This window comes from Chlorocebus sabaeus, chromosome 26 (assembly GCF_047675955.1).
Source record: "Chlorocebus sabaeus isolate Y175 chromosome 26, mChlSab1.0.hap1, whole genome shotgun sequence".
Lineage (NCBI taxonomy): Eukaryota > Metazoa > Chordata > Mammalia > Primates > Cercopithecidae > Chlorocebus > Chlorocebus sabaeus.
In genome coordinates this window covers 39,076,059-39,102,487 of record NC_132929.1, presented here as the reverse complement: position 1 = coordinate 39,102,487, position 26,429 = coordinate 39,076,059, and the positions used below count along the sequence as shown (strand labels likewise).

The 26,429-nt window shown below is 37.2% G+C and overlaps 1 protein-coding gene across 7 annotated transcripts in view; it reads right to left on the bottom strand.

Moving 5' to 3' along the window:
• Nucleotides 1-26,429, bottom strand: part of USP3 (ubiquitin specific peptidase 3) — an 87,446-nt gene that overhangs the window by 55,957 nt on the left and 5,060 nt on the right. For 3 of the 7 annotated variants that reach the window (XR_012091504.1, XR_012091505.1, XM_038010048.2), the window contains exon 2: nt 3,766-3,826. Coding sequence is in view for 4 of the 7 variants with exons in the window: in XM_038010048.2 (XP_037865976.1) it covers nt 3,766-3,826 (61 nt within the window). In the remaining 3 variants the exon portion in view is untranslated. Of the gene's footprint in view, nt 1-2,530; nt 2,647-3,765; nt 3,827-7,274; nt 7,428-7,747; nt 8,349-26,429 lie in introns of those variants that run through there. The other 4 variants (XM_038010049.2, XM_038010050.2, XM_038010051.2 and 1 more) reach the window with 3 other exon arrangements.

The window sequence follows — 26,429 nt, the reverse complement described above, 5'->3', positions numbered from 1 at the left end:
TTTTTTTTCCTCTCAGACCACTAACCCCCAACTTGCGCTATTATCAAAGACAAGCTCTGTTAAGTAAATTACTCAGCCACTTCCCACAGGGCCACAGACTCTGCTCAAGTTGCTGCTTAACATAAAGTGTGAGAGTCAGAGAAACAGGACAATGTTCCAACTCTTACCAATATAGCTTCCAGTCTTTTATTTAAATGCCTGAATAATCAGCTCCTCTCATATGGAAACATGTTTGTTTAGAAATAACCCAAACAAAACACAAATCACCTTAAGCTTACAAAAACTGCTATTTCTCTACATGGACAAACATAATCAAAAGTTGATTATGTTCATAAAAATTGTGTAACACATTCCAACTCAGATTTAATATTATAGCAAGCATAATGAAACTGAAATAAGGCTCCCTCTGCACATGGTGTACATCCAAATTCATCTATGCCTTCATCTAGAGACTGCACAATTCTGTCACTGACTACCAGCATGAAGACCCTTAAGAGGCAACGTTTCCCAGCTCCTAGAAAGCAGCCAATGTGTGGAAGGCCCACTCGAAAACTCAGTCCAAACAAATGTTGGTTAAATGGTACCAAAATAAACAGATGCAGAGACTTAGATGACATTTTCATCATGAGGCATCTTAACTGCACCAGGAACACTTACCTTGAGGAAAGTAGGAGAGTTATGGTAACTGGGAAGGATCAACTTCAAATCTAGCCCCTCTACCCAGGAAAACTGGGCACATTCAAGGCACTATTAACCCCAACTCAGAATGTGATCATGTTCTTTCTCCATTTTTTCCCTGTACTTTACACTTTTGCATATACCTGAGTCCTCTGTTTATAAAACTGTACTAAAGTGAATTTCAGAGTCAAATAATGATTAGGAGGATAAGCTCGAAAACTAGACTGCCTGGGTCCAAAAGTAGGCTTTATCACATCCTGGGCATGAGAGCTTGGATGAATTATTTAACTTCTCTGTACTTGTTTTCTCATTTGTAAAATCAACGTAATAGTAGTTTGTGTGTCATGAGTTTTTAGGTGATTAGATGATCCATAGTTCATAACAAATGAATGTTAGCAATTATTTTATTAGCATTCTTCTTTCTATGCTTAACTACTACGTATTCAGAATCCAAACAACAATTGCTTAGAAGGCAGGCTCATTTACAACATATATCAAGATAACATGTAACTGTATAGGTCAAGAAACACTATTTAATAAAAGGTAAGGCTGGGCACAGTGGCTCACGCCTGTAATCTCAGCACTTTGAGAGGCTAAGGCAGGCAGATCACTTGAGGTCAGGAGTTTGAAACTTGCCTGGCCAACACGGTGAAACCCCATCTCTACTAAAAATACAAAAATTAGCCACGGTTGGTGGCACATGCCTGTAATCCCACTACTCGGGAGGCTGAGGCATGAGACTCACTTGAACCCAGGAGGCAGAGGTTGCAGTGAGCCGAGATCATCCCACTCCACTCCAGCCTGGGTGACAGAGTGAGACTCTGTCCAATAAATAAATAAATAAAAATAAACGATAAACTCTAAGGTATCACATGGGTTCAATACTTAATCATCTTAATTGCCTATTCTTATCATATATTTATAGTACTCAACCATGAAAAACAACAGTAATTCATTGCCACAGTAATAATACTGAATAAGCACATTACCACTTGCAAATTTTTGAGAACTCATCATCTTTACATAGTCCATATAGTTCGTTTAACTACAACACTGTAGTTTCTAAATGTACTAGATATATAAATAGTTCTGGTACATATCAGAGATAAAGTAAGAAGTATGATTACTGATATTAAGATTAGCAATGTTTTGCCTAATACCTAAATACATTAGTCAAAGAGGTTAACAGTTTTGTATAAACTAGCTAACAGGAAATTAAATATTTCCCTCATCTAGTTTTGAATTTTAACTAGACATTTTGGTCTACAGCACAAGAGGAAAAATTTCACTACATACGTCACAAATTTCCAATAACAATCACAAAAATTTGAAAAATAACTTAAACGGGATGGGGTCATGAAGACCAGCAGAATTTATAACCCATGTATGCTATTGATAAACTATGTTTCCTAATGGGAAGAATATTCACTTTATGATTTCCCTAAAGACAAGCGGTCTAAAATTACCAAAAAAATCAATAAATTTGGCAATGAATACCTGGGATTGCATGATAAAAGAATATTAACCAATCAGCTATGTAAAATAGAGATCCAAATTCAGGCTACTCTGAATTTTCTGTTTAATCTACTTCATCACATTTCTCCAAAACTATGTCAAATTTCTAAATTTAAGCTTGCTTGCAATTGGCAACAGTCCAACTGCAGAGTCTAGAAATTTTTCCATTTATTTTTCCAAAACCTATTTTAGTTTATTGTTTAGGAACATTAATCTCTAATTTTTGAGTTTGTCAGGTCTTTTGATTGGCACGCGACCATCAAGATTTAGGTTGTAGAGCACTATGAGACTTCTGGAGAACAGAACTACATAAATTTTATTGCATTATAATTCTCACCTCTCAAAATCTAGGAGAGGAATCTGTCTCTTCAAGTGCAGAATTTAAGTGCTTCTACTTTTCTTCTTTTTTTAAAAAAAGTTATCTGTACAAAGTATTTTCAGGTTCCCCAAATCCTAGAGATTTCAAAACCACAACAGCCACAATTAAGAAATGCAGTTAACATTCCAAAGGTACTCTTAAGTGCACATGGAAAAAATAATTCCAGGACTCAAAATGTGAAAAATCAAAACTTCACCGAACAAACAAAGATGCTCTCTTCATGCAATGAGGATTTAAAAATAACAAGGGGGAAATATTCCAGATAAATACAATATATATTTCAGCCTATGTAACTCAGTATGATTTCTCATTTCCTTACTGCTAAGCTATTAACTTCTACAGTAAATTCAAAGTAGATTTTCTAAGCTAGAAGAGCAGTGGAAATAAATGTGCTGCTACCAGGCGAAAAACCATAGACAATATTTACTTGAGTTTGTGCTAGAAGAGTTACTATTTAAATATTATTATTTTGAGGCCAAGAACTGGGAAGAAATGCTCAGGTTTAAACTGGGGTGGGGTGAGGTAGAAGATGTTGTCCATAGAAAGTAGTGTTTTAATGGAACAATGAAACATTTGACATATCTTAGGAATTAATAATGAACTCCACAATGAGATCATTTTCAAAAGGAATTCCTTTATCCGTAAATATTTTAAGTTTTTTTTTTCTTTCCCAGAAGAATGATATCATACCTGGGATTTGATTCAAAAGTCAGTAGAGGTGGGGATGGGGTAGGTAATAGGTGAAAAAAGATTGCCCCGTGTTGATCATTGCTGGGTGAACGGAACAGGGGGTTCAATTATACCATCTCTGTTTGTGTGTGCTTAAATTTTACCCTAATAAAAGGTTTAAAAAACAATCATTAGGTAAACTTGTACTTCAAGAATTCCCTTAGCTCAGCTTTCCACTCAAATATTACTAACAAATTGTCTTGGTCATCAAACTAATTCTTCTGAGTATCAATATCAATAATTCTTCTGAGTATCAATGAGAAAATCAATATTTTCTCTCCCAGATGTTTTCCCCGGTTGTATCACAGAACAAAGGGATTCAACTGGAGAAGGAAGCCCAACAGAGAATTATGCATTATGATTAACAATGGTACTAAACCCAAATCAATAAAACTCTGACATAAAGCTTAAAGACAAATTTTAAAAAACAAATAGGGCAGTGAAGTAATAAGTATTTCACCTACCTTCCACAGTGGACACTTGAACAAGTCAAACAGACCCAAGGGCTTTTGTTGGACCGGCACACTAATAAAAAGAAAAATACACAATATACCAATTGTATCATGTTACTTCCCAATTTCTCCCCATTTTCCTGTGATTAAGTTATAAATTCCATGGCTACATAGGAATGCTGAAGTTGCAAATCCGTGCTTTTTGAATGCATTTACACAAAATGGCTGCCTAATTAAGTTATATTGAAAAGAATTTAAATGCATGTCCACAACAGCGGCTCATTTTAATTGCTGACACAACTCAAATAGCTTAACCACGTTAAACACATATACACTTGTCTCCTTTATTACTTATTCCCTTTTGCCACAGTCTCTGACCAGTCAACGACAGTCTATTTTCCTATTAAAAAACATTTTTTTAAGTCTAGTCATTTAATCACATGTCTCTGCCATGTAGGTCATATACCACTATAAATGATAACTCTTTCGGTTATTTACTAAGAGGCACAATGTAAGGTTACAATTAGGAAATCTAAGCCTAGTTTTCCTAAAGTAATTCTTAGTTGCATAAAATATATGACAACTGCACATAATTCTTGCTGATGGTATAATCAAGGCATTAATTATTTTAGTTGATGTATTATAGCGGTGGGGAAGGCAAGAAGGTATGGAAACGAAATATTGATTAAAATTTTGCTTGCTGTTTACTCATTCATTTTTTAATAAGTCCTATGTAAGTAACAATGATATTCAAAAGGGAGGGATAGCAAAATCACCTGGAAAGCTTTTTGAAAACACCTATGTTCTACTCAAGTATATCTACATTGGGGTGGGGAAAGAAGTACAAAGAATATTTTGTGCAAAGTAGCTTCCCAGGCGACTTCCTAATACAACCCCTTGGGAACCACTAGTCAGCCTCCTAGAGGCACAGGAGGAGCACTGCAGCACAACCACACAGGATCACAGTAACCAACTAGCACGTTGTAGACGCTCAATAAATATTTGTGGAAGAGAAAGTTTAAATTTCTTAGTTTAGGATACCCATCTCTTCCAAGATCTGGTCTCTACCTACATTTCTCTTGCCCAATTCTATATCACAACAGGCCTTTCTCACTGTTAAAAAAAAAAAAATTAACCAAAACTGGAAATAAGGTGAATGGAGAACTGTAAGCCCCTTCAATGTATACTGAAACACTGTTTAATAGCTCCTCCCAAAGATAGTTAATTATAGTACCACTGACCTGTTTACTTGACTAGGACCCAAATTCCACAAAGTTACAGGTAATGTAGTTTTTAAATAATTTCTGTCCAGCAGACTCCAAAGGTTATAGTTATACTACCCTGTAGGATATTAACCGATTTTGTATCTAACCTAGCAATTTTATTTCAACGCTTTTATCTTCACTGTCTATACACATTCAGTTCCCAAATACTCGTGGAGCCAGCTTTACCATCTTACTACTGGTGCCCTCATTAATGAGTTAAATAAACCTTTGACTATGTTCATCCCATATTTGTATGAGAGGACGGGACAGGAGGTGAGAACAGAAGAGCACAGTGATTACTGCCTGAGGGACTCCACAGTTTGGCCAGCGCAGAACTTTAGTTTTGAACATGAAATCTTTGAGTGGTGAAATCCCCTTCTACTTGCCAAAGGCCTTCCCTTTTCTTAGTGCATTCATACATTTATATTCACTATCAGGGCCATCCTTGAAGGCACTGAAGGCATTTTTTACTCAACTGGGTCTAATTTTGTTACATGTGCATGTAAACCACATGACAGAAAGGTGTGGAAGAATACCTACCAAACTGCTAAAACAACTCTGTTAGGCAGGTACTTGGGAAGACTACTGTGAGGGAGACTGCTGGCTTTTTATTTGTACTCCCCCCATGATGTTTGCCTTATAGCAATGAGAATATGATGTTTTTACAGTTTGAAGAGAAAGCCCAATAAAATGTATTTTACAAAATAAAAAGTAAACTAGTAAACAGCTCACTTGAACAGCTATTCATGGTTTAAGGTATGATTTGGAGGACTGAGATATTATGAACATTAATATTTTGTTTCTCCAGCAAAGCTTTTTTCTCTTAGTAAATATTAAGAACTTTGGGGCCAGGTGCACTGGTACATGCCTGTAGTCCCAACACTTAGGGAGGCTGGGGCAGGCAGATTGCTTGATTCCAGGAGTTCGAGACCAGCTTTGGTAAAATGGTGAAACCCCATCTCTACGAAAAATACAAAAATTAGCCGGTGTGGTGGCGCGTGCCTGCAGTCTCAGCCACATGGGAGGATCAATTGAGCCCAGGAAGGTGAGGCTGCAGTGAGCCATCACTGCACTACTGCACTCTAGTTTGGGTGAAAGAGCAAACCATGCCTCAAAAAAAAAAAAAAAAAAAAAAAAAAAAAATGGATGGAAGGAAGGAAAGAAGGGAGCAGGGAGGGAGGGAGGGAGGGAAGGAAGGACGACTGTAACTCAAATCTAGGAGAAAAAAACTCCTATAGGTTAATATCCTGAAATAATTACATTACAAGGTTGTGTTTTTGTTTTGTTTTGAGAAAGGGTCTCACTCTGTTGCAGAGGCTGGAGTGCAGTGGCATGATCACAGGTCACTACAAACTCTGCCTCCCAGGCTCAACTGATCCTCCCACCTCAGCCTCCGGAGTAGCAGGGATCTGCCACCACGCCTGGCTAATTTTCTGTTTTTCTTTTTGGGTAGAGACGGGGTCTCACTATGTTGCCTAGACTGGTTTTGAATCCCTTAGCTCAAGCAATCCTCCATGCCTTAGCCTCCCAAAGTGCCCAGATGATAGGTGTGAGCCTCTGTACCTGGCCTAGGCCCAAGTTTTTAACTACCCAGAGATATTTTTTTAATTATGGAGGATTTTGTCCCTCCTTTGTACAAGGAAAAAGAAATCTAGAGCAGAATCCCCGTGACTTTGTTTTGCATATGTTTCCTACCAAGTGTTCCTTTTTTCCTCACTCTAGGATTGTAAACCTACACACAGTACACACAATTTGATGATCTCCTTTTCCCCACTTAACGTGCATGAACACATTTCTTCATGTTACTGCATTTATAACAGGGTGTTATAAAGCTAGTCTTATAATATCAACTATCTCACAAGGCTTTATTTTTTTTTTTTAATTTCTCAATTCAATTACACATTTTAAAAAACCAAAAAACTCTAAGACTGAGGAGGTCAAGAGAATGGGAAGTAACTGTTAAATTGGTATATAGTTTATTCTGGGGTTGTGAAAATGTTTCGGAACTAGACAGAGATGGTAGTTGTAAAAACAATTGTGGATATACTAAATGCCACTGAATTGTTCACTTTAAGATGGTTAATTTTATGTTATGTGAATTGTGCGTCAATTAGACAGACAGATACTTAAGGAGAGAAAGTAAAAGGGAATAAAGTATTGACTTCCAAAATCATTGGAAACAAGTTATTGTGGACTGTGCCTTTTAATATATCTCAAAAACAAAACAAAACAAAACAAAAAAAACCACTTTACTACCTGCCAAGTGTGGTGGTGATTGCATCTGTAGTCCCAGCTACTTGGGAGGCTGAGGCAGAAGAATCACTTGAGCCTAGAGTTCGAGGACAGCCTGGGCAACATACAGTACTCTCTGAGGGCATAATACAGTCACACCAGATAAACATTTGAAGGCTAGAAAGATACAGAGGATAGGGTATTATGAGGGATTCTGAAGCCAATAGATGGCATTGCTTTGGGGAATATTCACTCTGTTTATACACACTTCATCCAAATCAAGAACCTTTAATGTACCCAGGGCAAATATAAAATAGAATGAAAAACATTGCTTTCAATTAAACTCTCAATTATTGTTAAGAATAGAACAGGTAATTGTACAAATCAAACAATACTACAGATAATCTTAAAACCATTTATTTTAATCACATTTAGGGGGACTATCTTATTATAAAAGGTAGTTTCAATTTACAGATAGATGAGATTCAAAAGTTTACCTGCAGGATAAACACATCTCCCATGGAAACAGTATTAAAGGTTTCCAGGGTCGTCTGTAAAGCCCTAAGTGAAACATAATATAGCTGAAATACTCATATACACGCACATACTTATACATATCCCCACGCAATAAAACCACACAGTAATAAAAATATTTTAGGCTCTGAATATAGTATCTATTCAGCAAAACACAAAAATATTAAACCAAAATGTTTATTTTTTTAATCTTAAATGCTAGTACTTGAGAGAAAGGGTGATAAGGACAGACACTTGTGAAGGCTCAAAAAGTGAAATCTGGGAATTTATAAGGGCTCTTTAATACACCCAATTACACTTCAAGGTGATGTCAGGGAAAAGGAAGCCATGCAATTTATTTCTCATACTGTTACACTTGGCCATAGCAGCGTGATTGGGAGTCTCATAAATGAAACTTATCTTTTACTCAGATTGTAAAATGTCCTCAAACCAAGATACCCTGTCCTCTAGCAAATTTCTTCGGTTTGCTTGGATTCTTCCAACCCTGACCGCAGTGTCTCACCTCTTGGCCCAGAGGCTGGCACTAACTAGGCTCCTTTCACTGCCTCCTTTTTTCAGCTACAGCTTCAGAATCTTCCTCCATCCCTGTTCTCACCTCAGCCTCAAGTTCTTCAAGTTGGCAGGAGGGCCCCTTTGTATGGAGGAGATGAAGAAGCTCTATCCTCTCCTGAGCTAGAGCCATTCTCCAGAAGGTAGGAGCTATCACATATGCTGGGCCATGGGGAGGGTGGGAAGAGCCCCAGCCTCTAAAACATGCCTCAGACTCAAGTCTTCCTCCTAAAACCACCTGAACATTTAACTCTCCTGAAAACCAGATAACTGAAGGTGCACAAAGGCATCTAAGTGACCTAGAGGCCAAAAGTGGTTTAGTCCATGCTATACTTCCAAATGGAAGGGCAGGATGGCCCTTTATCAAGAGAGACCGGAGCAGAAACCGGGGAGTTCTGAGCCTATAGAGGCCTAGTTACACATGAATCTTTTCAGGTTGTGTTCACAAGAAAAGTTCTTAGAACAAAAGCACATCCACACTGAATATGTTATTTTTACATAGCCACTGATCTTCAACATCCTCTTAGTATGCATATAGAGAATCTCATAATAGAGGATATTTGATATTTGAGGCCTACCAACAAGTCTGGAATTCTAAATTTTTGGACAAAAGGTCATACGTGACTGCTTATGACACAACTTCATCACTGTCTCTACACAGAATAGTTTAAGCACACAGCACGGACAGGTAAGCCATATATAGTGTATCCATTATTCACCAGCTATTTCAATTGGGAGAGATGGCTCTTTATCTTCTCGAGAATTCAGAAAGAAGAGGAGGATCAGATGACTGGGATTCTAGTACTGGCTCTACCATTACTAGCTACAGAAGAGAGAACATCACTACCATTCTGGGTCTATTTCCTTAGTGTAAAATGAAGAGTAGTTGATGATCATGTTCCCTCTAAATTACAAAATTATTCAAAGAACATGCTGGGCACAGTGGCTCACACCTGTAATCACAGCACTTTGGGAGGTCAAGGTGGGAGGACTGCTTGAGCCCAGGAGTTCGAGACCAGCCTGGGCAACACAGGGAAACCCCATATCTACTAAAAAAAAAAAAAAAAAAAGATTAGGCGGGCATGGTGGTGCACACCTGTGGTCTCAGCTACTCCAGAGGCTGAGGCGGGAGAATCCCGTGAGCCCAGGAAGTCAAGGCTCCAGTGAGCTGAGATCACACCACTGCACTCCAGCCTGGGTGACAAAGCAAGACCCTGTCTCAAAATAAAATAATTTAAAGAACATAAGGATTGGCAAAAGTTAGATGAAACAATCATATCATCCTCCTCCATAAATAAAATTCTTCCAACTCTACTTTCTACCTAAGTCTCTTAAAAGGCTTAACAAAAATATTAACTGCTAATGTAGTATAATTTCCTAAACCAATGGTTTTCAAGTTTTTCTTGCCTGCCATCATCCCTGAGACACAAACACATTCCTACCACATTGCCCATCAGTAATAGCAACTCACTGCAACAAGGGCGTGGGAAGTGCGTGGAATTACCGTTCAGGATCATTACAGACAAGCATGCTGCTACAACAGTGAAACTCAGAAACCACCCCCCTACACAATTTTTAAAGTGCAACACTCTAAAAATATTAGCAACCCATAAGGAAACATCTAGGGTATGTTTTTTAAGCAGGTTCATTTTCATTTAGTTAACATTTATATAGTACATCCTGTGTGCTATAAACAGGTGCTATTTAATCCTCTACAATCCAATGAGGTACAGACCATTATTTGGCCTGTTTTACAGATGAGGAAACTGAGGCACAGAGAAGTAATGTAATTTGCTAAATTACTAAGTGATAGGGCTGGAAATTAAACTCATAGAGTGTTTCAACGAACTGACTGTTACAAAGCAGTCGTCCAGGAGACTAAAACTTTTGTTTTAAAAAGATAACATGCTATGTGTTTCTGAGTCTATGTATGTATTACATACCTGCATATAAATTTTTTAAAGACTGGAAATAGCTGTTATCAGTTATGTAAAAGGAATGAGATGGGGATAGAAGCCACTATACTGTTTAAAGTTTTTCAAACAGCATCATTTCTTTTATAATAATAATTAAATTTAAAGTGTTTTTAATTTAAATATACTGGTATTATAAAGTCGTCCTAATAAAATGAACTTATTCTGAATTTTCAAGAGTGAGTGGAAAGTTAAATCAAAATCCAAGATTATAACTCTATGGATCTATAAAACTACAATCAACAAAAATTTTGAAATTTTGCAGCAGTTATTAAAACACACAAACACACCGTGAAAGTATCAATAGTAAAAGTGTTATTCCTCTTAAAACTGGAGGATAGGCCAGCATCATCATAAAAATTCTATAAATATTCCAGTACATGTAAGTAAAAATATATTCCAGACAGACCTAACTTACCTTCCAAATGAAACACTTTTAGATACTTAAGAGCAAGACAAAATCTTCTGTACACTGTAAATTCTCTCTGAACTGCATGTTCACAAGTCTATTCTATGCTAAAAGTTGAGAAGTCTCTTCTATCTATAACTTGAATCCCTTGAAATTATTAGGGGGAGGAGTTGGTGAAGTCACAAAAAGAGAGCAAGAACTGAGCCGTAATGTAATCCAGAAAAGAAGGAATCAAGCTACATGAAGCAACTGCCAAGGTGCCCAGGCAGCCCGAGTGCAGCCAAAATCAGTGTCTGATGTCTCCCCAGCCCCGACAACGCTGCTCATTCTGAGAGAGGATGGTTAGGGTTCCCAGGGAACAGGGCAACAGGAGAGTTCTCATAAAGGGCAACGGGAGGTACTCAGGGCCAAAGCGGTGACCAATGCAGAGCTCAGGAAGCCAACCAGAGGTCCCAATACTGGGGAGGAGACAAGGCATGACCACCAAATCCAAAGTGGTCAGAAGTGGCAGCCTGGGACTCAAGGCCAAGATCACAGTACCAAGACTTCAGGTCCAAGGCAGGAAGGATAAAATTATGAGGCAAAGCTTATCTTGGTTGCCTTTCTACTTTCCCACAAAAAATTTTCCCACTTTCCTCTTTTGCCTCTATCCCTGTCTTATTTCTGACAACCAGTCTCTTCTGAATCATTAGATAAGCAGACTTACATTTGCTGGTAAAGTCAGTTCAGCATTTGTCATAACAATCCTCTCCTTTTTGCTTAATGGCTAATGGTAGATTAAAGATGGCCACAAATTCTTTGACATTCTTCCCATGGAGAGACAGGTTTATGTCCTCATTCTCTGAATCTGGGCAGGCTCTGTGACTGCCCCGACACACTGATTATGGCAGAAGTGGTTCTATGTCAACCTGCAACTCCGGGCCTTATGAAATGCACAGCTCCCTGTTGCTATCGCTTGAAATGCTTGCTCTTGGGAAAGCCAGTAGCCATGTAAGAAGTCTAATTACCCAGAGACCAACATGCTGAGAGAAGACCAAACCATGTGCAGGGAGACTGGGGAGATTATGACACCACTGGGGGACAGAGAGACACCACAGAGCATAGAGGTACCAGACAGGTGAGTTAAGAAGACTCTGGAACATCCTCTTCCAAAGTGTCTTCTTAACGCACAGAGTCTGTTAACTCTGTGAGCCCATGTTCTCCACCTGATGCAATCCCAGCCAAGTTCTTCCTGAATTCTTGGCCCACAAAATTATAAGCAAAATAAAATGGTTGCTTTAGGTTTCTAGGATGTATGGCTATTCGTTATGCAGCAACACATAACCAGACCACCACTTACAGAGGGAGCAGTATCAGTGACGCAGCACCATCCACAACCACCAAACAACTCACTGGAATGACTGATCTGTTGTTTAGGAAAAGTGAGGATGGAAAAGAAACTTCAAAAGGTTTTGTCCAGTAGGATTCAAAGCTATCCAACGACTATACTATTCTCTCTACAACAGAAGTAGTGACAGTAAAGACTCGATATTTATCTTCAACTAAGCTGTAATTGTCCTTTGGACTAAATCTTTCTGTATCACATCAATATTTTAATAACTCAAATCTAGGTGTGCCACCTCTACCTCAGGACAACCTAATTCTCGAGCACAAACATCATTCCTAACAATAACTCAGTAACAAGTTTAAAACCTTCAAATTGTCAGAGGCACTATTTCCAAAGAAATCCCAAACTCTAGGTAAAGATCCTTAAGAAAGTGCCATAAACAGTGTCAGAAATCCCTTTTCTCTTCATTAAAAGGCACAAAGCCTTATCTTTCATTCCTTTTGCTTCTTTGGATTATGTTACTTAATGAGCATTCTAGGAAACCCCAGGTTTTACTGAAGGTTGAACTTGAAAAAATGCTTCTAAACAATTATAAGAGCTGAGAACATTACTAATTCTGTTTATATTTCTCTTTACTACAAGAGTTCTGACATATTCCTCAGCCAGCATGACTTGATCCCCATTATGCCCAGCAATGCCTGATCCCAGGCCTTTGTAGCTGGAACCACTAACAATTTTCTCACAAAATTCCTAACAAATTGTTCCACAACTGACCTAAAAAGGAAGGGGCACAGTGACCAGGAAACTCTGCTCCACATTGTTTTGGTTGAACCAGGCAAATTCCTTTATCACCTGCCCTTGAACCCTTCCAGAGGAATTCCTTCCCTCTTTTACACAAAAATGTACCAAACAGAATGAGTTGCCTTTGTAGGAATTTGTTCCTCCGTAGACTCAAAATAAATATGATACAGGTCATGTGACATAATGAACCAAGCACGGGCTTCAGAACCAACTGTCTTAAAGTTGTAGCTCTACCATTTTAGTCTATGACCTTACGCTAAGTTCGTTTCAGAGCCTGCGTCCTCTTTGTAAAATGGGTCAAATCCCACCTTCTACCTCACATGGCTATGGTAAGGATTTCATGAGACAAACTACATAAAGTGCACACAGCACAGGGCCTAATCAATGCAAAGCACTCAGTAAATGTCAGTTCCACTCCCTCAAACTCCTCCTATACCAGACCTAAAATTAAATTGTATTCAAAACATCAAATACTCAATTTTAATAAGCTTATTTCAAAATTGATATAACTGTTATAACCACCTTAAATGTCAGAATCACTGAATTTTATGTATCCAGTGTAAAATACTTCAGGAAAAATGCATTTGAGAAGCATATTTTAAGAGATAAGGTTTAGATAACAGAATGGCATTTAAGTACAGAAGCAACTCAAGTGTCAAAACTTTATTAGAATACATCAAACTCAGAAGTATTCAGAAGAGACATTAAATCCTGGTTCACTAATCTAATCAACCAAAATATACCCTGGGTATCTACTTCATTTAGTTCACTGCCAGTACATTATCAGCATAGCAATGAATAAAATGTCAAAATTCAAATGAACAAAGATGCTAAGTTCATTAATGTGAACTGTTCCATATTCCAATATCCAATAAAATGGGGTTACAAGCCAGGTCACTTAAAAATATATTTTAATTTCTAACTTTTGTTTTAGCAAAGAGGTGAGTAAGAATTTCATATCACACCAGATTAAATATATGGTTATCAGTTTATTTTTATGGACAAGTAGGTTTTAACCTCTACCCTAAATAATTCAATTCCTCTTCACTCTATTACCTGGTTCTATTTAAGGAGCAAGATCTTTGGTTCTTAGAGGCTAATTTTGGGACTGTGCTCTACCCTACCTTCCCAACCTTTCCCATGTCAGGGCACACACAGAAAATAATATCTGTATGACATATGCACATTAACTGAAGAGGCTTCTCACAGCCAGAAATGATTTGTCTGGGAGCACAGCCACCTCTAGGCTGAGGGGATCATTTATTTCAACACATATGTAATCCATTTGTGGCCCCTCTGATGGGAAGCTATGCTAGCCAACCTTTTACATGGTTATCTAGCAATGCAGGAGGACGTCTCCCGTCTACTCCAATGTTCACTAGCTGGAACAAAAGACTAGACGCCATTAATCGCTGAGAGGGCTGGGCACAGTGGCTCATGCCTGTAATCCCAACACTTTGGAGGCCAAGGCAGGAGGATTGCTTGAGACCAGGAGTTCTAGATCGGCCTGGGTAACATAGTGAGACCTCGTCTCTACAACGGGAAAATAACTTGAGCATGGAAGGTAAGGGTTGCTGTGAGCTGAGATAGTGCCAATGCACTCCAGTCTGGGCAACAAAACAAGATCCTGTCTCAAACAAACAAATCACCGAAGGGGACTAGCAGCATCATCTGGGAATCCAAGATGCCATTCCTCTGACGATCTACAGTTCATAACCATCAATCCTCTGAGGCCTATTAGAGAAAACAGATGCTGAAATCCTTATTTCTACCCCATGTAGAACTGTCTTGTCCTACTGCCATTCTATAACTCCAGGGAGTGACCAGTCAACAGTTCAGCATGAAGGAACTTATTGTGAATTAAATTAAATGTAAGCGAGAAGTATCCGAAACAGCTGGTCTGAGCTGAGGTGGCAGAAGAGCACTGATGAGTGTGTACAAGGAACAGTTAACTGCTTAAAACGAATCCTGACCCAGGGTCTATGATCAGCTACTACTTGACGAAAAACGTCCCCAAGGCTACTTCCAGCTCTCTAATTTCAAGGTTTCCCAACAGAAAAATAATTACGATAGATAAGTATTTCACTTCAACAGCCTTGGATACATTTGTAAGACCGCAGAGGAAGGGAAGTTTGGAGTAGGCAGACAAATAGCTTGAAGTATTATCTTACATATTACTGCTCACACAATTAAAAAGTTAATTTTTTTGTATGTTCTTCCCTGAAGATACCTGATAATACAAAAATATCTTTGTACAAGGGTATTAACTGCTGCATTATTTGTAACTACAAATATTGGAAACAACCTAAATGCCCACACACAGGAGATGGGTTGAATTCACTGTGGCACATCCGCAAATGAAGTACTAGAAGCTGTTTTAAAAAAGAGAATAAGGAAAATTCCTACAAACATGGAGTGACATCCAGGATATACAGCCAAATGAAAAAAACGAAGTCCAAAAGAATGTATTTAGTTTGCTATCTTTTGTGGGAGGAAAAAAAGAAAATACCCATCTGCTTTTCTTTACAAAAAGAAACACAGGAAAGATCAATCAGAAATTAATGAAATTGGTTATCTACAGGGGGTGGATAGGAATAAGTGGCAGGCATTAGTAGTGACACTGTTTAGTACAGCTTTTTGTATAGTTTTAACTTTTGGAACCATGATAATGTTTTATATACTCAAAAAGCAAAATAAAATCAGTAAGGATGAGATTTTAAAAATCTAAAATGGGGCCGGGCACAGTGGCTCACACCTGTAATCCTAGCACTTTGGGAGGCCAAAGTGAGCAGATCACTTGAGGTCAGGAGTTCTAGACCAGCCTGGCAACATGGTGAAACCCCATCTCTACTAAAAACACAAAAATTAGCCAGGCATGGTGGCCCACGCTTGTAATCCCAGCCACTCAGGAGGCTGAGGCAGGAGAATCGATTGAACCCGGGAGGCGGAGTAGTGAGTCGCGACTGTGCCACTGCACTCCAGCCTGGGTACAAGAGCAAAACTCCATCTCAAAAAAAAAAATCTAAAATAGAAATCAAACACAAACAAATGAACAAATTTTATGTCAAATAAGTGTATTAAAAGGGAGACTAAAACTAAACCAAGTAACTTTTTAACATAGTACTTTTTATGTTGTCTGTATACAGACAAAAAGAACTGTAAACAAGTTTGAACTCTAGTTATAAGGGGTTTTCTTTACAATGGTATGGTTCTTACAATTCTGGAACTATATTCTCTGATTATAGAATTGAGCAAATGAGTACATACTCATAGATAATGGGAACCAGGTTCTTACTGTTGGAGAAAGGTGTTACAAATATGGAAGGGGGCAAGACTAGGCCTGTGGTGTTGAATGAAATTTTTGGTATCAATATAAAATCATGGTGATAAACACACAAATACACACAGACATAAACAGATGTAGATATGTTTGTTTGTTTATTTACTTATATTTCTTAGCTCTACTGTGCTGAGAGATTTTAGTTTATAAATGTTATTCCCAGCCAAAAAGAATAAGGGCTACTTGGAGAAATGGCTAATTCCAAGGCTGGAACAGGCTAAGTACAAGATGAGCCTGGAACATCTTATGCCAGAAAGTAAGAAAGGACTCAAAGAATGATAGCGTGTGTACAAATTACAGCTTAAGTGTGCTCCCACCAGCCAAATATAAGCTAATTTGAGCCTCAAAATAAATAATAAGAGTACCTTAGAATAAAAAAAAAAAAACAATGAGTCCTTATTAAGTAAGCAAATTAATAGTGAGTAGAGAAAGTTCTTTCTTATAGTAGAATGCAAACTAACTAACTGTAGAAGAATTATGAGTCAGAAAATCATCACCTTGCAATCATCCTACTAATAATTGATTCAGGCAAGAACCATCAATGGATGTGAAACTATTGGATAAAACTTTGGTAAGAAACAGTGTATATACATAATCTAAAAACATTTCCCACAAATTACTTCTTAATAACAAAGGAGAAAACAGTAACTTTATAGCCAATTAACCTACCAAATATTACCTTAATAAAGTAATCAAAGTTAGTATCACCAAAAACAAGACAGACCAATTCTTGATATGATGTCTGAGAAGACACAATATTACTTCTGTGGTATTCCTACCAAAAATGCATTAACAGAATCTAATCATGAAGAAACCTCTGAAAACTCAAACTGAAGAACATGATTTATGAAATAACTGAAATGAACTCTTCAAAAATACCAAGACATTATGATGTTGGCTGTGGGTTTAGACTAAGGAAAAAAAAAAAAAAAAAGCCAAAAGCCAAGACATGAAAAACTAAGGCTGAGGAACTATTGGAGATGAAAGAAAACTAAAGAGTTATGACAACTAAATATAACACATGATCCTTGATTAGATCGAATGTGCATTAGGTAACAGCACTCTATCAGTATCAAATGTCCGGATTTGACCAATATTCTGTGCTGATTGAAAAGAAAAACCTGGCCAGGCTCGGTGGCTCACGCCTGTAATCCCAACACTTTGGGAGGCTGAGGTGGGCAGATCACGAGGTCAGGAGATCGAGACCATCCTGGTTAACAGGTGAAACCCCATCTCCACCAAAAATACAAAAAATCAGCGGGGCGTGGTGGTGGGCGCCTGTAGTGTCAGCTACTCGAGAGGCTGAGGCAGGAGAATGGCATGAACCTGGGAGGTGGAGCTTGCAGTGGGCTGAAGTCGCGCCACTGCAGTCCAGCCTGGGCGACAGAGTGAGACACCCTCTCAAAAAAAAAAAAGAAAAGAAAAGAAAAGAAAGACCTGTTCTTGAGAAAAAACAAAACTATGGATAAAGGAGTGTTATATCTGTAAATTAATTAGGGGAAATATATAAACAGAGAGTACACATATACATGATAAAACAAATGAGGCAAAATGTGAACGACTGGCAAATCTAAGTATACGGAAGTTCTTTTTACGTACTATTCTTAGCAGTGCTTCTCTGAGTGTAAAGTTATATCAAAATCAAAAGTCTTTTTAAATTTTGAGATTAAAAATCTGTGTTCTTCCAATTAACAGTTTTTAAAAACTAAAACACAAGGGAGAAGGTTAAATTACCAATGTACAGAGCCAAAAATCTTACAAACCTGGCACTAACTTCCCTTCATTAACGAACGATGAACTAGTCCAATAAAAGTATTACAACGCATTAACTACAGTAGTCCCAATGACCTTACAACTTTCTTTCACAGGCATACATCTATCCAAAGTCTGGCCTGTGATCTGGCTTTCCAAGCAAGGTCGAACCCCCTGGCTTGCCTATTTTCTCTGCTAACTCTGATAATAGCAACAATATTTTGTTCTGTTTATCAGAGAAGGTAAATCTGAATATAACTTTTTATTCAAATAATGTAAAATTTCAGTTCCATGATTTAACTCTGAGTAACTAATAAGATCCATTTCTGACAGGGCAAAACATTTTGCCCTAAAAACTGGATTACAAATGACATACATTTAAAAATGGACACCAAACTAAACGTGGCAGACAAATTCTCACTTAGCTCCTCTCCCACCTAAGACTCACTTAAATGACAATAAAGGAAAAAAACAGATACAAACCCACAAAGATAAAAAGAACATGTGAGGTAACCAAAGCAGACAAAAGATTTCAACAAGTTTTTGGAAGTGAGAAAGAAGTTAGGGGAGCAGTAACAATCTTAGTAGTGCAGAGGAAGCTACAGCCTGTGTCAGCCAGGAAGAATGCAGATGGGAGGAGCTCTAGGTACAGGGACACAGCAGGCAGCAGGTAAGGACAGGACTGAACATGAGATTAGGGGCTCTAAGGACAACTGAGTCATGGAACTTCTGCAATCTGATCTCAGAACATGAGTGGCCAGGTGCACACCTCCCAGAGAGAAGACCAAAAAACTCATGGTACCAGAAAAAATTCTCAGCACAGATATGAGTGTCTTCCTCCAAAGAAGAAAGTGACTTGCTCCCCACCTCACAGTGAAGCCGACTGTGGACAAGCTCCACCCAGTTACAAAGCTTTTTATATGAAAAAGTTCACTGTTATATGAAAAGACAAAGACAAAACAGATCTTTACAGAAAATCTCCAATCTGAAACAATCACTTTAAAAAGAAAAAGATGAACTCAGGAGAAATAGAAACCACACAGGGAGCACATCAAAACTTCAAAACCAACCCACTCTGAACTGCTGGAGTGGTGAGAAGATAATACAAAACAATAGCAAGAGGATATGTGAAATGACCGGGAAACAAGAAAGAGCTCTTAAAAATTTTAATTACAATGATCAAAATTCAACAGAAGGGAGGTAAGAAAAAGTATCAAGGAAATATACCAGAAACTAGAAACAAAAGGCAAAGAAATAAGAAAATCAGAGACTCCACCCAGGATACCCAACATCCAACTAATAAGAGTTCCAGAAAGAAAAAAAGAACAAATTGGGGGATATAAATGCATGTGGGGAGGAGCACACTATCAAATTTATAATGCAAAAAAATGTCTTTTAACTCAAGGATGTGAACCTCTACATAAAAAGTCCCTTCAGTTCCCATTAAAAATAAAAGAAAATAAAAGAAAAACTACCCATGCCCAGACATATTTTGAAATTTCAGAATACTGAGGATAAAAAGAATACCCTAAAGAATTCTAGGAAAAAGAATAAAAGGACGTATATGAAGGAGGAAATCAGGAAGGCACCAGGTTTCTCAACAGTAACACTGGAAGCCTAGAAACAAACCAACAATGCCTTTAAAACTCTAAAGGAAAATCATTTTCTTACTAATATTCTCTATTCAGCCAAGCAATCAAGTATAAAAGTAAAATAAAAATGTCAGACTTGCAAGGGGTCAAAAATTTACCTCCCTTAATGTGCCATGGAATTAGAGAAAAAAAAATTTACCTCCTGTGAGAAGGGAGCTTGATGTACTCCAGCAAAACAATGAAACAAACCAAGAAAAAGACGACATGGGATCCAAGAAATAAGCGATCTAATATTATAAGAGAACGACAGAGGGAAAAACAGGATAAAAACCATCCAGTAGTAGGCCTGGAGAACAACTATTTCAAATGAGAGCAGAGGTCAGAGGGCTCTGGAAAGATGTTTAGAAAAGAGTTAGTGCTTGGAGATTATCTAATCCGTTGTACGGGTTGGAAATTATATTCATAGACCTCTGACAGGTTTAAAGGAACATTTAAGAGAAAATGTGTATAAGGTAAACTAAGCAATTTTTAAAAGACGCAATTATTAACTCATGAAAAAATGAAATGTTGGACAAGAAATAATTAATCACTATAGTAACCAAAATGTGTAATCTAATTGTATTGGGCAGTGGAGAGACAGAAGGGCAAGCGGTGCAAACACTGAAGTCTTCATTTACCACAGCAAGATATCAAGGAATAATACCTAAAAATGGCAAATTAAGAAATAACAGAGCATTGGTTAGAATTATGCAGGTAAATATGAGACAGAAAGCTAAATAGAGCTTACAGAGATTGTCTGTGGACAGCAGGACTGAGAGTGGAGGCGAGGAAGACTACAATTCTATTTTAAGCCCTTTGATACTATTACCTGTCTCTTTATATTTCAGAAATGTGTATTACTGTTCTGAAAACATGAATTAATCTTCAAATAGTAAATTGATGTAACACTCATATCAATTCATGAAATTGCTCAATTTTTATCTTTTTTATAAAATAGTCTAAAATATATTACACAGCATAAAAATTAGAATAGCAGTTTATCATTGGGGGTCAGGCACCTACTGAATTCCTTATTGCCACTGCAGAGTTAATGATATGTGTCCTCCACTAGCAAATGTAATTTCAAAGCTGGCCAAAATTTGTCATCTATATGTTAAGAGATTCAGACACCTACAGAGCCAAAGAAGAGAGGGGCATCTGGTCCTGCTGACTTCCCACACAGAGGCAAATTCTGTCCAAGGGGCTGCCCCCAACCCCCAACTGGCTCTAGCATTTTACTCTATTTTTAAATGGATTCCTTATGCTTTCACCATGAATGGAAACAACATATAGAAACAATGTGTGTGAAACATATTCTCAAAAACTGTAATGCAGCAAACAAATTTGTTATGATTCCTTCTACCACAAATTCAGACTTATTCAGACCTATTTTGGTGAAAAACACCTAATGAAGCTATTATGCTACTCTTGATCTTCATTTTAAATACTGGAACTGTGCTCCTCCTACTTCTAAATGAGGGGAAAGGACAGTGGGAGGAAGGATTGAAAACCACTAAAGTCAAAGCAGATTACTAAATCAGAGTCAAAATGGGCCATTTTTGCCTTTGGAAGACTAGACACAAATATCTATAAAAAATTATTAGGAGCTCAAATTGTTTCAAAAATAACTTTCCCTATGAAGCTGATCATAAAGAAAATAAAAACAAAAGCCATGAACTATTTAAAAATTTTGACATCTAATATCTTCATTTATTTAATACAGCAAGATCTGATGCAATTCCATGCTGTTGCCAACAACCTGAGTAAGCACGTCCATGGTGAAACAGTAGTGGCACTTCAAAAGACATGAATCAGGTCATAAATGTAAACACCACTCAACTATTATTTCAAAATAATAGTTGCAAGTGTAAGCAATATAAGAAAAGACTCATATATATTTAAGGAAGCACCCCCTCTCACAAGTAAATAAAATAATTGAGAGGTTTAGGGACCTCTTAACATCAAATACTTTCCTTGGAGAACAGTAGCCTTAATACCTGCATTGTACAATTCTCTTCCTCATTCTCTGTGGTTATGTAATAAAGGTTAACACTAAAGTGCAAAGTGGAGGGGGAAAAAGTACGGCACTTGTACTCACTGGGAAACTCTTTATTCTTTTAAAATCAATGGGACTTATTTTGAAGAAATAGAAAAAAGAAATACAAACTTGGCAAACACTTATACTCTGCCCGAGGGTTAGATAATCAATATTTCAGAAAACAGGCACTTGCAAACTCCAAAACCATTCACTATTTCAGTTTTTTTAAATAGCTGTTCTAATTATTTAACCAAAACCAAGAGTCAGAATTTTTTTTACAATCAATAGATAGAATTTTCAAACATGACCCACATTTTCCCAAAAATCTGTATTATATATTCAAAGGAAAAAACTAGAAATACATATATTTTTAAATGAGGCTCTAAAAAAACTATATATAAACAAAACATTCAAAGTGAATAAAATGAAACTAATGCATTTAAGCTCTCAGAATTAAATTCTCAGAGCACCAATGTTGAGGTCTAGCAGCTACTTCATACACTTAAGGTGAAGTTTGATCCTTCAGTTGTTAGAAAGCAACTTCTCCAATGCTAAAGTATCTCACTGTTAATATCCAAAATAATTCCTATGGAAATAAGAGTTAATCTCAATTAAACCAAAGAACATTTTATTGTGTGCAACTAAAATTAAAATGTGCTCAATCAGCAATTTTTACAATTGTTGGTCTCACAGTCTCTATATTGCACAGTTATTTTTTAAATGCCTAATATCATAGTAGAACATTTTTCTAACATGTTGTCTATCAATTATCTCAGGGAAACATTCCAAGTCAGAAATTTGTTTTCTAGAAATTTCAACTTCATCTTCAAAAACTTTAATCAAAATAGTACCCCAGCATTGTGCAACAAATGTTCAAAACAAAGTAATGAACAATTTAAAATCTATTATTTAAAAAAGAAAACCCACCCGGCCTGGTGGCTTACATCTGTAATCCCAGCACTTTGGGAGGCTGAGGTGGAAAGATCACTCAGAGTCAGAAGTTCAAGACCTGGGCAACATCGAGACTCCATCTCTACAAAAAATTTAGAAATTAACTGGGCATGATGGCACGTGCCTGTAGTCCCAGCTACTTGGGAGGCTGAAGTGGAAGGATCACTGAAGCCCAGGAGTTCCAGGCTGTAATGAGCTATGACTGTACCACTGCACTCCAGCCTGGGTGACAGAGTGAGACTCCATTTCCAAAAAATAAATAAGTAAGCAAAAATAAAAACCTGAGCTTGGTCATCAAGGACAAAGATTTAAAGAAGCTAAAACAATAACTGTACTTTCTTATAATCAGTTAAATTAAACCTGCAGGAATATGACGGTTAATTTCCACCCTGCTTTTTCTGGTGATGAGGCAGTACAAGAACAGTTTATAAAATTAAGAGTCTTCAGGGTGGGTGAAGGATAAACAGGCAAGCAATTTCTACAAAGGCTGTCTTAAACCCAGCTAGAACAAAGAAAAAATAACAGGAGAAAACTTCTACTCAAAAATGGAAACAGCTCACACCGATAGAGCTACTGGATTCTAAAGCAGAGTACAAAGTCTCCAAATAAAATCTAGTTGGTTACAATATCTTTGATATAACCTGGCTTATCTTAAAAATAAACTCTCAATTCCCTCTTCAAAATGTCTTATAAAATTATATTAGCTAGCATTTATTAATTTTTAAGCATCTAGCTAACACAAACACTTAAGACAACTGCAAATTTGATTTTTCAATGTCCAAGTTTAATTTAAACAGTTTTTCAAAATCTGAAATTGCCTTCCTAAATTCATCTGCGTTGTATATAGCATAAAGAGCACATTGAAAAGATACACTTTTCCTTGTATCTTAAGAAAGGGGGAGGCCAGGTGCGGTGGCTCACACTTGGGATCCCAGTACTTTGGGAGGCCGAGGTGGGTGGATCACGAGGTCAGGAGTTCAAGACCAGCCTGGCCAACATAGTAAAACCCCATCTCTACTAAAAACACAAAAATTAGCCAGGCATGATGGTGGGCACCTGTAATTCCAACTAATCAGGAAGCTGAAGCAGGAGAATCGCTAGAACCTCGGAGGTAGAGGTTTCAGTGAGCTGATACTATGCCACTGTACTCCAGCCTGGTGACAGAGTGAGATGCCATCTCAAAAGAAGAAGAAAAAATAAGAAAGAAGAAAGAAGAAGAAGAAGGGAAATCTATTTTAAGATCTGCAGTTATTGGCCAGGAGCAGTGGCTCACACCTGTAATCCCAGCACTCTGGGAGGCCAAGGCAGGAGGATCACGAAGTCAGGAGTTCAACTGAAACCCCATCTCTACTAAAGATACAAAAAAATTAGCCGGGCATGGTGGTGTGTGCCTGTAATCCCAGCCACTCAGGAGGCTGAGGTAGAGAATTGCTTGAACCCGAGAGGCAGAGATTACAGTGAGCTGAGATGGTGCCACTGCACTACAGCCTGGGCAACAGGGCGAGACTCCAACTCAAAAAAAAAAAAAAAAAAAAAGATCTGCAGTTATTAGTTTTTATGGTCTAAATACTATAACTAACTTTTACAGGAAATACAATTGGAAAATCTTAGAATAACTAAATGGAATCAACAAAGTACACTGATTAAAGCAAAGATTTCAAATAACCTCTGAGCTACTGGAAGCAAATGCAAAATCCTATACCTTAAGAATTCTCTCCTTCCTCCACCCTACAACAAACCATCTCCAAGAAGAATCTTCTCTAACAGAAACAAAATGAAAAAACAAGGGGGGTGGAGAGACTTCAATAACTGAAACCCATTTTTAAAATAACCAAAAACTAATTGCATTTTATCCATAGCTATAGTGAGGAAGCTGATTTCTTATGTCTGAACTAATGCAATATGAATTTCGGCTTACAAAAATATTACATCTGAGTATAACAAGGTTGACATTTAAAATAGTTGTTTCTTCCCAACTATATCACCAATTCCTTGCTCTAACTTGCCAGTACTTTCAATATTAAATTGGGTGAGGGTGGTAATAAAATACCTAATTTTAAAATAAGTAATTTTTGAGATGTGGAATTTAAAATATATTTTCATATCAAAAATCTTCAAAGGAATTAAAGTATGTGCTCCAAACATTTTATATTCATTAAATTGTCAAGCATTAAGATATTGAATGACAAAATGAAGACTCCTTTTTTTAAAAAAAAAAAAAAAAAAAAAGCAAGCTAAAAGTCTGAACAATATTAGAGTTTAAGCTTTGGGCTATCTTTAACACCCCCAAGCATCTTAAGCAACTCGTAAGCTTTGTCTCAGTTTCATAATCAATAAAACAAAAAAAACTATAAGAATGCATAATTAATTAAATTAGTCAGCATTAAATGCCAGCAAACTGCTTTGAAGTTACTTTATGTTGTTCTCAGTTCTCCTACTCAGTAAAACCAATAGATGGGAAAACATCTGGAATTACTACAGGTAATCACATCTGCAGACTCACAGCAGTTAAAAAGATGATCTCTACACATTTCTAAGCCAAAGTTCATTCAACAACCCCAAAGATTTTAAGATACAACTGCAATGAATAATTTTAGGTGAATTTCTTTTCAGTCTCAAGGATACCTATTCTTACCTACATTCTCAAAACAAACCACTACACAGGAATCTCAGAGCATCTTGAGGGGTCTTGGCACAAGACAATTCTAGGTAAGATGAACAAGCTGTTACTGTTGTTAATGCTATTCTCAGCATTCTAAACTGTCAATCAAGGTAAGCTTAATCACAAATACACCCTCCAAAAAGTACTAGCCCCTACTGAGAACCCATCAAAGTACTTCCTTCCAAGCCATCTGTCCAGGAAAGCTCTATTAACACACCTAGAATGCAATTGCTCTCCTGTCTAAAGAGGCAATGCATAAACATAAAATATAAAAACATGTTAAACAGCATATCTTTTCCACTTCAAACACTGATAATCTACCAACTAAATCTATTTATTTTAATGCCTTGGTTGAACACAAACCTCTATGTATATAGGTCAGAGACTGCAGCTTAATCAAAGGAGACTAACGTTTTGTTTTCAAAGAAGGAAAAATATTAAAAACAAACAAGCTCAAGAAGCAGAAAAAGCTCAAAAGGGAAAAAAAAGAGCAGGTTAGGTTAGGGGAAATGTACAAGTTAATTAGTCCCTGATGGAAGAGGGACTCAAATTTTAAAACAGGAATTTAAATTACTCACTAAGCTACACACTAAATTACTCATTGGTCTATTCACTGAGCTGCAAACACTATAAAAACATAAGTATTTCTAAATCTAGCTTGAAGGATCCAAAATCAATCTTTTATATTCCAGTGGAGAAGGAAATTACATAAATTTCAATGAGGACAAAGTAGGCTGTTACACGAGTCTAAGGCTAACGGTGTACAAGCAAAGAATGAGGAGAAGAAATTATTCTGAGGATAAATAACAGGAAACCACACCAAAGAGTTTGAATTCTTCCCCCAACTCCATCATTTCTTCTGCTTAGACCATGAAGGATGTTCTTTATACACTATTAAGCATATTACTAGGGAAATAACTTCTGATCAATGTGTCAAAACTTTTTCACAACAAGGAAATGTTAAGCTCAATCTCTATACTGCAGCCTCTTTAAACAAAACACATACATGGAGCACATTCTAAATTTCACACATTTCACATCCATGACCAATCATTTAGAGATTCTGGAAATAAGCTGAGACTGCTTTAAGATTCTGGCGGATGGGGTGGGGGAGGAATACTGCAGAAAGACTAGAAAGACATTTGACTTAAGCTTTATAAATATTACCAAAAAAGCTTAAATTCTTCAGAAGGATACATAAAACTCAAATAC